This window comes from Sminthopsis crassicaudata, chromosome 3 (genome assembly GCF_048593235.1).
Source record: "Sminthopsis crassicaudata isolate SCR6 chromosome 3, ASM4859323v1, whole genome shotgun sequence".
Taxonomy (NCBI): Eukaryota; Metazoa; Chordata; class Mammalia; order Dasyuromorphia; family Dasyuridae; genus Sminthopsis; species Sminthopsis crassicaudata.
In genome coordinates this window covers 580,947,518-580,963,470 of record NC_133619.1, presented here as the reverse complement: position 1 = coordinate 580,963,470, position 15,953 = coordinate 580,947,518, and the positions used below count along the sequence as shown (strand labels likewise).

Sequence of the window (15,953 nt, the reverse complement as noted above, 5' to 3'; positions counted from 1 at the left end):
CTTAGTCTTAGTGGGGGAAGTGCAGGAGGCCAGGCCAGCCACCAGCAAGATGGAAGATGGAATTGAATTTCTGCCCTTGGTTCTGAGAGCTTAAGCTCTTGCCTCCAGTCCTTTGTCTTCTCTGGCTCTGAAGGCTTTCTGAGTCCCAACTTATATGCTCTACACTGAGTATAAAGCAATCATTATATCACTAGGAAACCATTATTTGTTGTAAGGTTAAATCAATCATATTGACCCATTCTAAACTAGATAACCTTGTCTCCTCTATTCCACTTAGTACCTTGTTTCAAGTTCTGGCCCAAAACACAAAAAGACTTCAGTTAATTAAATGGTTATGGAAGAATCCAGGTTCTTTTGGTATATCCCTTTACATTTTACAGATCAGGCTCCATTAAAGGACAATTTAAGATTGAGATTAATCTGCCAAAAATGAACCGAGCCTAATTTTACCCACAGCCAGTTCTATCATCTACATACCTTTCCCTTCTTGGTGTTTTTCCATGTTTTTTGGATTTGTTTTCAGTCTTGGCCCTTCTGTAGAATGTGTAATAGAAATGGATATGGCAATAAGTCTAAGAGGAGATAAACCAAGAGTTTAAAAACAAGAGTAATTGATGAATTTTTTTCTAAAGGAACTATCTTTCCTCTTCTGTTTAATGACTTAAATACTTCTGCAGAGATGGCTATTTAGGGCAGAAAAAAAGAGACAATAGACAAAGGTTATTGTACCTGTCCTAGAGACAATCAATGCTGGGTACAATAAATAACCTCACAGATGTTGGTGATTCTATCTCCAAGGTCTTTGTCCATAGTTATACATTCAATTGGAGGCAGGGTTTTTCTTCTCTCCTACCCAGTCTTAGGCCCTGGGCATCTTAATATCAGATGCTAGGTTAGGGATTTTTCCATGTTTACAAAATGTTAACAATAACATGAAAATCTTATTTTAAAAAATGCAGATGTTTTCTTTATATAATACTGCAAGAGAACAAACTGCTGCTTATAATCACATGAAATCATGCTGTGCCATCACAGTCATTTTACTTTATTTTTAATTTTTCCCTTGAAACAGACATTTGGGTTTATTGAGTTGGCCAACCAAAAACGTGGAACATACTCTGTACCCTTTAAAAGTTACGATTTGACCTGAAAGATCAGAAATGCACCCATAAAAAGAACAGTAAACCAAGGAATCACCAAATATTTATTAAGCACTGAGTGTGTGCTAGGCATGCCCATAGTAAAGGCATGTAGAGTGCAGAGGACAGAGGGATCCCTGAGGGCTGAGAATTACAGAAGACTTCATGAAGGAGGAGGACCTGATCTCAAGGGAATGGGAGGATCTTCTGTATTGCTCAGCTTGAGGCAAGGAAAGAATCTAAGACTCTCTCACTTACTGCTCATTAGATGCTTGGCTTAAGGTTGCTATCCTTTTGGTTCTTGTCTGAATTCCAAGTAAATTAATGGGGAATTTTAACATTTTTTTAACCTAAAGATTAACATAAGGTGGGCAAAATAAATCCATACACACCAGGGTCCTCAGAGGAAGTTTAAGTGCACATAGGGTTTGTGGTTTAGACCTCAGTGTTTCCTGGTAAGGCTGTATGGGGTAAACTGAGTGAAGACCCTCTTCCAGGGATATACCCTCAAGCCCTAATTATGACTTGAAACTTTCCAATAACAACTTGAGCAATAGTTAAAAAACTGCAGGTGTTAGGTTGTCTACAATGAACATTCCCTCTGATTTCCCCCAACTCTTAGTTAGCATTTAAGTACTTGTTTTAAAGGCAATTTATTCTTGTTTTTCTGGGATAGATTTCTGAGTTTGGAGCTTAAACCTGGACTCCCCAAACAATGAGAGAAAATTTAGTCAAAGGGTGAAGCTCCTGCTTTTAAGGGACCTATTTAATCTTGTGTTTTGTAGGTTATATTTTGCACTTCTTTACTGACACTTTGTCAGATGAGAGATGTCCTTTCTTGAGCAATGTTAGTAAATTCCTTTTTGCTTTTTCTTACTCTGAATGTCTATTTTTGTGGTCGCTGCTATCCCACACAGGCTGAACTAGTCTGAGACACACAGTAAGAGGTGAAACTCTGCTGTTTCAAAAACCTACTTACTTTATTATCTCCATTTCAGAACTTCACTGGAACTTTCTTATTCTCATCTATTTCTTCTTTCTTCCCTGATCCAAGGGACTGGAATATCAGGTCTCAGAGGGAGTGAGCATCCACATGTAGAGGACTCGGGTCAGCCTCAAACTCTCTGAATGACTACGGGTGATCTTCTGATAATGACCCAGATAAGGGCCCATTCAGGTTATTTGGTGAAAGAAAATTCTTTCTCATCCCTTCTACAGCGCATGTCACCAGATCTGCTTCTAGCAGATTCTCTCTCATTTAAAAAAAAAAAAAAAAAGGACCTCCCACCCCTGCTCTCTACTCTGCAAAGACTCCAGTGAATCTGATAGAACATGACAGTTCTAATCACTCTCTTCCTGGGACTTTTTCCTTCTGTTGGTAAAATATCTAGTCCAGGCCTGAGCCACTTCATTCATCTCCTCCTTCCTCACACCCGCCTTTTCTTCTTTCCTCAATCCCACCGGAAGTCTCCATCACTTCTATTCTCCTACTTTCCACGGTCTTCCTCTCTCTAAGTTCTTCCCTCCCTCCGGATCATTCTCTCGCCTCCAGCACTCTCTCCTGTGGGCCCAGAAGCTCATCCTCTACACAGTCAGGGAACAGTCTGAATTTCACTTCTTCCGTCTTGATTGTTGGGAAAAATCACCGAGGCCTCCCACCCTCCCTCCCTCCTTTCTCAGCCTTATGTCAGGTCTCCCATTGGGACCCTCTAATCCGGGAGTCAGAAATCAGCCGCCAACGAGTCTTTAAGCATCTCTCACATTCCAGGCTTTGGGCTAAGTGCTGGAGACCCCAAAGTCAATGAAACAGCTGCCTGCACTGAGGGAGGAAACTACCTGTGAGACAGAATCTGTACAGAACGAATGCAAGGTAACTGTAGCGAGGGAGAAGCGCTAGCAGAGATCCCCGGGGAAGGAAGCAAGAAGGGCGGGAGGGACAAGGGAAGGAAAGAAGGGAGGAGGGAAAGGCGCACGGAGGTGGGACCTGGGAGAGTTCCCAGGCCGCGGTTGCGTCCACAGGCGGATCCTTACCCCGCGGTCCTTCCTCCCCGGCTCGCTCCCACAGCCCCCGCAGGCCCATCTCCTCCCAGATGCTCCCAGTCAGCTCCCAGACGTCCCGCTCCCCTAGGGCGCTGACCAAGAGCTCGGCCAGCTCCGCTCTATCCGCCCCCTCCACTCTGCCCCGCGGGATGCTCCTCTCATCCTTGAGGTACAGCTTGAATTTCTTCAGCTCCTCCTCCGTCAGGTGCTCCAAGTACCGAACCAACCGGCAGCGGATCCCCTCGGCCATCCCGCCCCTCGGCCCTCTTCTGTGCTGCGGCTCCCGCGGGACCCTCCTTTGGGGCGTTGTGTGTGTCCTGGGGGACCGAGGTCACGTCCCCCGATCACCTACAGCCTGCGTCTTCTTGGGTGACAGGAATGGCCTCGGGGTTCACTTCGGGTTTCCCTTTCAGTCCTCCCGGCGCCCTCCGCCTCAAACGCCTTTCCCTCCCCCCGTTCCCGGGCTTTTCCTGCAGCTCTGGGAGTCCGACCCCGCCTCAGAACTCTTGGGTCCAAAGAGAAAGTGAAGGAGCTGTGATCCCGAGGTCAGCGCTTTTGGCGCTTAGTGAACCCCGCCCGCCGCGGGAACTGGGATTAAAGGGCAAGTACTGGGTCCCGCCCGCGCGCCTAGGGTTGTTCCTCACACTCCAGACCAAACCTGAAGAAAGAGGATTCTGATTGGATTCCGGACCGGGGCCTTTTATTTTATTTATTTATTTTTTACTGTAATCTCCCAATGGCGCGGACAGTTCTCAGCCGCGGGAATCGGGAGTCCGGCTCCGGGAGAATGGGACTGGGGGGGTGCAGTCGGTACCACAATACCAGCCCGGATATTTGCGTCTTCCCTTCCTCCAACAGAGCCTCCTACCTACACTGACTCACTGACGTGGAATCCGAGGCTCTGGATTCAAGTTTCCCCTGTGACTGTAACAGTTTTCTGAGGTAACTCACGTGACCTCAGCATCAGCTTCCTCGTGTGTAAAATCCCGGAAAGGATTTAGACTAAGTGACCTCCGCAGCCCCTGTCTTTTTCCACATAATATTTTTGAAGCACTTTGCACAAACCTGTCACTTAGCGGGCTTATAATAAATGTTCATTGAAATCAGTAGATGCTTCCTAAATGCTTGCTCCTCCCCCACTGTCCTTTCCCTTTCAGCTCTGCATCTGTGACAGGACCATCAGTTAGTTCCTTCCATGAAATATACATCGACCTGTTTTCTCTTTGATGATGGATATTCTTGTAATTCTATTTCTCTAATTGCTGTGAATAATATTTCTAGAAGGAGGGAGGAGATTAGCCTTTGACCTTTGAAGGAAGGAATCCTCAGCATTTAATGTAACCAGAATTGCTAATAAACCAACACGTGTGTAACCTGGTAATGAGCATCAGAAGGTCGGTGGCTGTGACCAGTGCTTTGGAGGTGGTGGTTCATGAACCGGAAACAGAAAAGTATAAAATGGCTCTAGCTCTCATGGAGCTCCTTTCTACTTCCTGAGAAATGGGGTCAGACTTTGCACAGAGAGAAGGGTCAGGAATCCCTCGGTGTTGTTTGTAGATGTTAATTTAACTCTTGTCTGTTTAACTTGGCACTATTTTACTACAGCTAAACCATTATATAGTTGGAATTTTGATGTTCCTTCCAGTTCTAAATCTAAGATCCTATGACACTAAAATAACTCCCATGTTGATGTTTATTTTTTGAAGGTGTCTGTTTGGAGACTGAGTCCATGCTGGAAGCACCGCTACTCCTCCCCTGGCTTGATCCCCGTTCTGATGAGTTGTGAGGACTGCCTCCTCCTTCCCAGAGCTGGGATCCCCTTTGCGTCCGTTGGGGTCCACCTGATTCACCCACCTCTTACAGCCCGCACCAGTGAGACATTCTGACAGACAGGCTAAACCACATCAATGGTTATAGACAGACAAATTTTTAACTTTAGCTTTAAAAAACAGAATTTACTACTGCTGAGATTATTAGATTTGGTTTTCACCTATCTAGGATTTTGAGAGTCTCCTTATATAGTCTACATATGAGTGTGGATGGTATATTGTGTCCTATCCCCACTAGGAGGCAGTCAACCCCAGAGGTTTTTTTTTAGTTGCAATTCATATCCAGAGAAACTATTCTGATCACTAAAGGTAAGTTTAGAACTAGCAGAATTTTTATTCTGCATGTTATCATTATGGTAACGTGTGTAGCTGATGTTTTCCAACTAGTCTACTGTACTTGCATTGTATTTTCTCACTCCATCTTCTCATTTGTGCTTTTTGAAGGTGAAGTATGCAAAGAAATGATGAGGTAAAGTCATATGAGAAAAACGTTTTGGAAAGGGCCTGTTGGAATTTCAGTTCTGAATATACACATCAAAAATAAGCATTTTATTTTTTTCTTTTAATTTTTTTTTTTTTTTAGTGAGAGGACAGGTGAAGAAGTAGGTGACAATGGTGCTATACAACTTTATCATAGCTTAACAACCAAAATAAATGAAACATTTGGGAAAAGATTGGATTCTATATCATTCTAAAAGAGCCAAATGGAAATAGGTAATAAAAGAGCATGCATGATACATATGACAATTTAATTTTTAATTTCTTAGACAGCTACCTGATTCATTTTAGCCCATAGTTTATGCTCAGAACCTCCTCATCACCTACTGCCCTCAGCATCCCTCTATTATGGTATATGAAAGTAATGAAATATTAATGTTCTGCAAAATATGAAAAACAGACTGATTTTAGGAAATCCTAGAAAGATTTCCAGGAACTGATGAGGAGTGAGACAAGCAGAATTAGTTAAACAAATGTACAAGATTATGTGATGATCAGCTCTGATAGTGTTGGTTTTTCTCAGCAGTGCAGTGATCCAACATAATCCCCAATAAATTTTGCTTGAAAAATGCCATCTGCTTCCAGGTAGAGACCTATGGACACTGATTGTAGATAAAAACACTCTATTTTCACCTTTTTTTTTCTTTGTCATGCTAGAAATAATTCAAGAAAATTTTCCTGAAGTAATAGAACATGAAGGAAAAATAGAAATAGAAAAATCCTTCAATCACCACCTCATAAGAATATTGCAAAAACCCCATATCAAAGAGAAAAATTTGCAAGAAAATAGAAAAAAACAATTGAAATATGCTGGAGCTACAGTTACAATAAAAGACAGCAGGTCTTGGAAATATATATACCAATTATCAAAAAACTAGGCCTGCAGCCAAAGATATCATATCCAGAAAAATTATCTACAATATTGAATGAAAAAAGATGGACATTCAGTGAACTTGCAGACTTAAGACTTTCAACTAAACCCAAACTCAAATAGGAAATTTAATATATAACAGCCAATGGGCAAGATTAATTTCAAGAAACTTAACACTGACAAATTGTTTCTCTTTACTTATTTTTAAAGATTTTTTTAAATTAATTTTATAATTATAACTTTTTTTTTGACAGTACATGTACATGGGCAATTTTTTACAACATTATCCTTTGTGCCCTTCCTTCCCTCCACCATCTCCCCTAGATGGCAGGCAGTCCCATACATGTGTTAGGATATACTCTAACAATATATGTAATATAGGTACAATATATGTGTGCAGAATCGAATTTTTGGTTGCACAGGAAAAATTGGATTAAGAAGGTAAAAATAACCTGGGAAGAAAAACAAAAATGCAGTTTACACTCATTTCTCAGTGTTCCTTCTCTGGGTGTAGCTGATTCTGTCCATCATTAATCAATTGGAACTGAATTTGATCTTCTCTTTGTTGAAGATAGCCAATTACATCAGAATATATCCTCACACAGTATTTTTGTTGAAGTATATAATGATCTCCTGATTCTGCTCATTTCACTCAGCATCAGTTCATGTAAGTCTCTCCAAACCTCTCTGTATTCATCCTGCTGGTCATTTCTTACAGAACAATAATATTCCATAACATTCATATGCCACAATTTATCCAACCATTCTCCAATTGATGGGCATCCATTCATTTTCTAGGTTCTAGCCACTACAAAAAGGGCTGCCACAAACATTTTGGCACATACAGGTCCCTTTCCCTTTTTTAGTATTTCCCTGGGATATAAGCCCAGTAGTAGTATGACTGGGTCAAAGGGTATGCACATTTTGACAACTTTTTGGGCGTAATTCCAGTTTGCTTTCCAGAATGGTTGAATTCTTTCACAACTCCACCAACAATGATCAGTATCCCAGTTTTCCCACATCCCCTCCAACATTAATTTTTTCCTGTCAGCTTAGCCAATCTGACAAGTGTGTAGTGGTATCTCAGAGTTGTCTTAATTTGCATTTCTCTGATCAATAGTGACTTGGAACACTTTCATATGAGTGGAAATAGTTTCAATTTCATCATCTGGAAATTGTCTATTCATATCCTTTGACCATTTATCAATTGGAGAATGGCTTGGTTTCTTATAAATTAGAGTCAATTCTCTATATATTTTGGAAATGAGGCCTTTATCAGAACCTTTAACTGTAAAAATGTTTTCCCAGTTTGTTACTTTTTAATTGATGTAATCAAAATTTTCTATTTTTGATCAATAATGATCTCTAGTTCTCCTTTGGTCACAAATTCCTTTCTCCTCCACAAGTCTAAGAGGTAAATTATCCTATGTTCCTCTAATTTATTTATGATCTCGTTCTTTATGCCTAAATCCTAGATCTGTTTTGATCTTATCTTAGTATATAGTGTTAAGTGCGGGTCCATGCCTAATTTCTGCCATACTAATTTCCAGTTTTCCCAGCAGTTTTTGTCAAAAAATGAATTCTTATCCCAAAAGTTGGGATCTTCGGGTTTGTCAAACACTAGATTGCTATAGTTATTCACTATTTTGTCCTGTGAAACTAACCTATTCCACTGATCAACTAGTCTATTTCTTAGCCAATACCAAATGGTTTTGATGACTGCTGCTTTATAATATTTTTACATCAGGTACAGCGAGACCACCTTCATTTGATTTTTTTTTCATTAATTCCCTTCAAATTCTCAACCTTTTGTTCTTCCATATGAATGTTATTGTTATTTTTTCTAGGTCATTAAAAGTTTCTTGGGAGTCTGATTGGTATAGCACTAAATAGATTATTCCCTCGGCCTATCCAAGAGAACTGAATGTCTTTCCAATTATTTAAATCTGACTATAATTTTGTGGCAAGTGTTTTGTAATTTTGCTCATAAATCCTGACTTTCCTTTGGTAGATAGATTTCCAAATATTTTATATTATCAACAGTTATTTTGAATGGAATTTCTCTTTATATCTCTTGCTGTTGGATTTTGTTGGTGATGTATAAAAATGCTGAGGATTTATGTGGATTTATATTGTATCCTGCAACTTATGAATTATTTCAAATAGCTTTTTAGTGGAATCTCTGGGGTTCTCTAAGTATACCATCATGTCATCTGCAAAGAGTGATAGTTTGGTTTCCTCATTACCTACTCTAATTCCTTTAATCTCTTACTGGACTCTTATTGCCGAGGCAATAATACAATATTGAATAGTAATGGTGATAGGGCCAACCTTGTTTCACTCCTGATCTTGGGAAATATTTCCAGTTTATCCCCATTACATATGATGCTTATGGTTTTAAATATGTGCTCCTGATTATTTTAAGGAATAGTCCATTTATTCCTATACTTTCAAGTGCTTTTAGTAGGAATGGATGTTGGATTTTGTCAAATGCTTTTTCTGCATCTATTGAGATGATCATATGGTTTTTGTTAATTTGGTTATTGATATAGTTGATATAGTTGATTATGCTAATAGTTTTCCTAATATTGAACTAGTCCTGCATTCCTGGTATAAATACCACTTGGTCATAGTGTATTATCCTGGGGATGATTTTCTGTAATCTTTTTGCTAATATTTAAGATTTTAGCATCAATATTATGTCTGTGTCATAAAAGGAATTTGGTACAACTCCTTCAATCCCTATTTTTTCGTATAGTTTATATAGCATTAGAGTTAATTGTTCTTTAAATGTTTGGTAGAATTCACATGTAAATCCATCTGTTCCTGGGGATTTTTTCTTAGGGAATTGGTTAATAGCTTGTTCTATTTCTTTTTCTAAAATGGGAGTATTTAGACTATTTACTTCTTCCTGTTAATCTGGGCAAGGTATTTCTTTGAAGGTATTTTTCCATTTCATTTATCAAATTTATTAGCATAATGTTGGGCAAAGTAACTCCTAATTACTGTTCTAATTTCCTCTTCATTAGTGGTGAGTTCACCCTTTTCATTTTTAAGACTGACGATTTGATTTTCCTCTTTCCTTTTTTGAATCAGATTTATTAAGGGTCTTTCTATTTTGTTGGTTTTTTTATGAAACCAACTCTTAGTTTTATTAATTAATTCAATAGTTTTTTTTACTTTCAATTTTATTAATCTCTCCTTTTATTTTTAGAATTTCATGTTTTATGTTTGTCTGGAAGTTTTTAGTTTGTTCCTTTTCTAGCATTTTTAGTTGTAAGCCCAATTCATTGACTTTCTCTTTCTCTATTTTATGCAAGTAGATATAAAATTTCCCCTGCTTTGGCTGTATCCCACACATGTCTCATTATTGTCATTTTCTTGGGTGAAGTTATTAATTATGTCTATGATTTGCTTCATTCTTTAGTATGAGATTATTTAGTTTCCAATTATTTCATGGTCTATTTTCCCCTGGCTTTTTATTAAATTTTTATTGCATCGTGGTCTGAAAGTGATGCATTTACTATTTCTACCTTACTGCATTTGAGTTTGAGGTTTTTATGTCCTAATATATGCTCAATTTTTGTATAGGTTCCATGAACTGCTTAGAAGTGTACTCCTTTCTGTCTCCATTTAGTTTCCTCCAAAGATCTATCATATCAAATTTTTCTAGTATTCTATTTACCTTTTTGACTTCTTTTTATTTATTTTGTGGATTGATTTATGTAATTCTGAGAGTGCAAGGTTGAGATCTCCCACTATTATAGTTATGCCGTCTATTTCTTCTTGCAACTCTCTTAATTTCTCTTTTAAGAATTTAGATGCTGCACCACTCGGTGTGTATATGTTTCATATTGATGAAGCAGTATCTATGCTACCCTTTAGCAAGATATAGTGCCCTTATCTTTTAATTAGATCAATTTTTGCTTTTGTTTGATCTGAGATGAGGATGGTTACCCCTGCTTTTTTGGCTTCACCTGAAGTATAGTAGATTCTGCTCCAAACTTTTACCTTTATTCTGTATGAAACACACTGTTTTAAGTGTGTTTCCTATAAACAACATATAGTAGGATTTTGGCTTTTAATCCAGTCTGCTAACAGCTTCCTCTTTATGGGGGAGTTTGCCCCATTCAAATTTATGGCTAAAATGACTAATTCTGTACTGCTTGCCATCATGTTAATGCCCTTCCTTATCTCTTTTAATTAGATCAATTTTTGTTTTTGCTTGATCTGAGATGAGGATGGCTACTCCTGCTTTTTTGATTTTGCCTGAAACATAATAGATTCTGCTCCACCCTTTTACTTTTAGTTTGAATGTCTCACCCTGTTTCAGGTGTGTTTCCTGTAAACAACATATAATAGGATTCTGACTTTTAATCCAGTCTGCTGACTGCTTCCTCTTTATGAGGCAGTTTGCCCCATTCACATTTATGGGGTAATTCACATTTAGGGGGTAAGAGGGAAGGAAAGGGGAAAAGCATAAGCAGGGGTTAACATGATGGCAAGCAATATAGAATTAGTCCTTCTAACCATAAATGTGAATGGGGCAAACTAATAATCTTATACTAAAGAATGATTGTGGTAAAACAGCAAATCATAGACATAATTAATAACTTCACCCAAGAAAATGACAATAATGAGACATCATACCTAAATGTGTGGGATACAGCCAAAGCAGTAATAAGAGGAAGTTGTATATCTCTACAGGCCTACTTGCATAAAATAGAGAAAGAGAGGGCCAACGAATTGGGTTTACAACTAAAATTGCTAGAAAAGGAACAAATTAAAAACCCCCAGACAAACACAAAACTTGAAATTCAAAAAATAAAAGGTGAGATTAATAAAATTGAAAGTAAAAAAACTATTAATCAATAAAACTAAGTTGGTTCTATGAAAAAACCAACAAAATAGACAAACCCTTAGTAAACCTGATTAAAAAAAGGAAAGAGAAAAAGCAAATTGTCTTGAAAATGAAAAGGGTGAACTCACCACAAATGAAGAGGAAATTAGAACAATAGTTAGGAGCTACTTTGCTCAACTTTATGCCGATAAATTCGATAACTTAAATGAAATGGAAGAATACCTTCAAAAATATAGCTTGCCCAGATTAACAGAGGAAGAAGTAAGTAGTCTAAATAGTCCCATCTCAGAAAAAGAAATAGACCAAGCTATTAACCAACTTCCTAAGAAAAAGTCCCCAGGACCAGATGGATTTACATGTGAATTCTACCAAACATTTAAAGAACAATTAACTCCAAGGCTATGTAAATTATTTGAAAAAATAGGGATTGAAGGAGTTGTACCAAATTCCTTTTATGACACAGACATGGTACTGATACCTAAACCAGGTAGATCGAAAACTGAGAAAGAAAACTATAGACCAATTTCCTTAATGAATATTGATGCTAAAATAATAAGATATTAGCAAATAGACTTCAGAAAAATCATCCCCAGGATAATACACTATGACCAAGTGGGATTTATACCAGGAATGCAGGGCTGGTTTAATATTAGGAAAATATTAGTATAATTGACCATATTAATAATCAAATTAATAAAAACCATACGATCATCTCAATAGATGCAGAAAAAGCATTTGATAAAATCCAACATCCATTCCTACTAAAAACGCTTGAGAGTATAGGAATAAATGGACTATTCCTTAAAATAATAAGGAGCATATATTTAAAACCTTTAGTAAACATCTTAAGTAATGGCGATAAATTAGAACCTTTCCCTATAAGATCAGGAGTGAAACAAGGTTGCCCACTATCACCATTACTTTTCAATATAGTACTAGAAACTCTAGCCTCGGCAATAAGAGCTGAGAAAGAGATTCAAGGAATTAGAGTAGGAAATGAAGAAATCAAATTGTCACTTTTCTCAGATGACATGATGGTATAATTAGAGAACCCCAAAGACTCTGCTAAAAAACTATTAGAAATAATTCAGAATTTTAGCAAAGTTGCAGGATACAAAATAAATCCACATAAATCCTCAGCATTTTTATACATTACCAACACAATCCAACAGCACTGATGCATTGTTGGTAGAGTTGTGAATGGATTTAGCCATTCTGGAGAACAATTTGAAACTATGCTATTAAGTTATCAAACTGTGCATACCATTTGATCCAGCAGTGTTACTACGTGCTTATATCCCAAAAATATATTAAAGAAGGGAATGTGCCAAAATGTTTGTGGCAGCCCTTTTTGTAGTGGCTAGAAACTGGAAATTGAATAAATACCCCCATCAATTGGAGAATAGTTGGGTAAATTGTGGTATATGAATGTTATGAAATATTATTGTTTTGTAAGAAATGACCAGCAGGAAGAATACAGAGAGGTTTAGAGAGACATGAACTGATGCTGAGGTCTTATATTCCAAATGTCTCTATTTTAAAAACAAAATACCCTAGAGGAAAGTCTTTAGAAATCGAATGGAAATAGACTTCAATCTTTACCAAAAGTTAAAATTTCCCTCTTCTGGAATTCTGAGAGATTGAAAAACAGGCAAGTATTTCCAATGGGAAATATGCCAAAATTGCAAGTGTCTCCAAGACCCAGGTGTCTTCAGACAAGAAAAAGTATGAACACAGAGCCCACTCACAACCAAATAAGCATTTGGTTTTGAGGCATACCAGCCATCAGAATGACAAAGAAAAGGATGCTTTCCTTGAAATGGAGGAAGGAAAGTAAGACTTTTTCCATACAGGAGCTCCAAATGATGAGGGGATGGGGGGCTTGTGTCTCCAAAATGCATTGGCTTAGACCTTCAAATCAAGAAGCAAAGATTTTATTTTATTTCATTTATTTATTTTATTATTATGCCATTAACTGATAAGCTAAGTTCCAAGAGTTTTAGCCACTCACAAGGGGAAAGACTTCTTTTGTAGAACAGGCCATTAACAGGAGAAGATGCCTGTAGCAGACAAAGTCCTAATGAAAGTGTTGCCATGAGGTAAGATGTTATAAGTTGGGCTAAAGAAATTTCTTTGGCTGGGTATTATACCCCTGACTGGTGGGCTATGGACTTAGCTGAGCCTCAAACTGTGTGGAAATATATATAAACATCTTGTTTACCAAGTTACTCACCTGGGTAAGCACAAGAAAGCTATCATACTACAGTTACAGAAATCATCCTCATGTGGTTTGTCATCATTTTCAGTTTTGTCTTTACCACTGATTTCACCACAATTATCTTGACTCTTGTGTTCATTATCACCGTCAGCAGCCTTAGATGCAGGTAGGAGTGTGAAAAACACAAAGGAGTCTCCCATTTCTTCTATTTGGGCTGGAAAAGGAAAGTCAATGAATTCTTCATCAGAACTATTTTTATATGCAGTGCTCTTGGTGCAACTTGATTCACTCTGTTTTTTCAGTTCTTCTTTCTCTTCCATTTTCAAAATGTGTTTTACTTCTTTCTCCAGATTCACCAGGTGTTATATACAATGTTCTCCTTTTCTCCCCCAGGAAATGGACTATGAAAAGTAAGAAATAGAGAGTATGACACCTGTCAGATTGGCTAAGATGACAGGAACAAATAATGATAAATGTTGGAGGGGATGTGGGGAAATTGGGACACTAATACATTGCTGGTGGAGTTGCGAAAGAATCCAGCCATTCTGGAGAGCAATCTGGAATTATGCCCAAAAAGTTATCAAACTGTGCATACCCTTTGACCCAGCAGCGCTACTACTGGGATTATATCCCAAAGAAATACTAAAGAGCGGAAAGAGACATATATGTGCCAAAATGTTTGTGGCAGCTCTTTTTGTTGTAGCTAGAAACTGGAAGATGAATGGATGTCCATCAGTTGGAGAATGGTTGGGTAAATTGTGGTATATGAAGGTTATGGAATATTATTGCTCGGTAAGAAATGACCAGCAGGAGGAATATAGAGAGGCCTGGAGAAACTTAAATCAACTGATGCTGAGTGAAATGAGCAGAACCAGAAGATCACTGTACACTTCAACAACAATACTGTATGAGGATGTATTCTGATGGAAGTGGAAATCTTCAACATAAAGAAGATCCAACTCACTTCCAGTTGATCAATGATGGACAGAGGTAGCTACACCCAGAGAAGAAACACTGGGAAGTGAATGTAAATTGTTAGCACTAATATCTGTCTGCCCAGGTTGCATGTACCTTCGAATTCTAATGTTTATTGTGCAACAAGAAAATGATATTCACACACATGTATTGTACCTAGACTATATTGTAACACATGTAAAATGTATGGGATTGCCTGTCATGAGGGGGAGGGAATAGAGGGAGGGGAGGTAATTTGGAAAAATGAATACAAGGGATAATATTATAAAAATATATATATATATATATATATATAATAAAAAAAAAAAAGAAAGAGAGTATGTAATCTCAGGAATAGAGGGAAATCATCTAAAAATTTCATTAGAAAATACCACAGTGGAAACAATTATGATGAGTTAGGAGCTTCATTATATTTTCCTTCCATGTTACTTTAAAGCAATTCAGAGTCAACATGAACCATGTTGGAGAATATATCATTCCTCCAAAAGCTCCCCATAACAGGTTGGCAGTGGAGAACAACCTATTCTGTTGAATGCTTCCTTATTTGTGAATTCGATGAAATCAGTAAATAGTAACACTATTTAGCACATTTACCCCTCAATTCCTTGTTAGTCAAATGTCTCTAAATGTTCTTGATCTCTTAGAGCTTCCAGTCTATGACCTTTTTTGGTCTATAGAATTTCACATTAAACCTCTTGCTTATATAACAAAGTTATCCTTTGGATACAATTGTGCCAACTAAATTCCCCAGTGTCCTGGTTCAAGCATGCAGACCTATCCAACTGGTAGAAAAGGCCAAAATGACCTTCATGGCTTCTAAAATGTAACCCTAAGAAAAAGATGCAGCTAGTGCAATGGAGAAAACCTCATGTTTGGTTACTTGGAAGCCCAGTTGAAAAGCCGGGAAGAGACTTAACAACTGAATCAGTTCAAGTACAAGAACATTCAGTACTTAGTCCTTTCTGTTAAATTTTCCCTCCTAGCTCCTAATTTTGCTACTATTTTTATATTGCTAAGTGAAGTTGGAGAAAGTCAAACTGAGTTCACTGGGTCCATTGTAATTTGGTATTACAAAAGCTCTCCCGACAGAAAGGTAATCCTTTTGAAATCTCAACTGACTTACTTTCTCCCCCTCTAATCATAATTACAATCATTTCCCTCATTTTTGTCTTTTCACCAGGTATCCATCAAGAGGTGATCATTTTTTTTTTCTTTTTTGCCAAGGAAAATTCTTCTGTCTACACCTTGGATATCAGCACTATTCTCATCTGTAGTAGACAATCCAGAACAAAACTACTAAGGATCAGAAAGATTGCTTCTCTTCTCAGTGAGCCTCATCTAAAATGTATCAAGCTAATCTCACAAACTACTTGTTACTAATCTCTGCATATTTGACATTAATATACATAGTTATAGATAGTTTTAAAAATATTTTACAAATAGGGAATCTGAGGTTTGCCAGGATAATAAACTCACCATGGCATTGGAACCATAACCATGCCACAAGCACTGATGCTAACCC

The 15,953-nt window shown here is 37.7% G+C and overlaps 1 protein-coding gene across 6 annotated transcripts in view; it reads right to left on the bottom strand.

The window, feature by feature from the left end:
• Positions 1-3,861, bottom strand: part of LOC141563621 (NACHT, LRR and PYD domains-containing protein 12-like) — a 55,415-nt gene extending 51,554 nt beyond the window's left edge. For 4 of the 6 annotated variants that reach the window (XR_012488467.1, XM_074304979.1, XM_074304978.1 and 1 more), the window contains exons 1-2: positions 3,171-3,861; positions 478-534 (exon numbers count right to left, since the gene is read on the bottom strand). Coding sequence is in view for 5 of the 6 variants with exons in the window: in XM_074304979.1 (XP_074161080.1) it covers positions 478-534; positions 3,171-3,429 (316 nt within the window). In the remaining variant the exon portion in view is untranslated. The other 2 variants (XM_074304981.1, XM_074304982.1) reach the window with 2 other exon arrangements.
• Between the last annotated feature and the right edge of the window lie 12,092 nt (positions 3,862-15,953).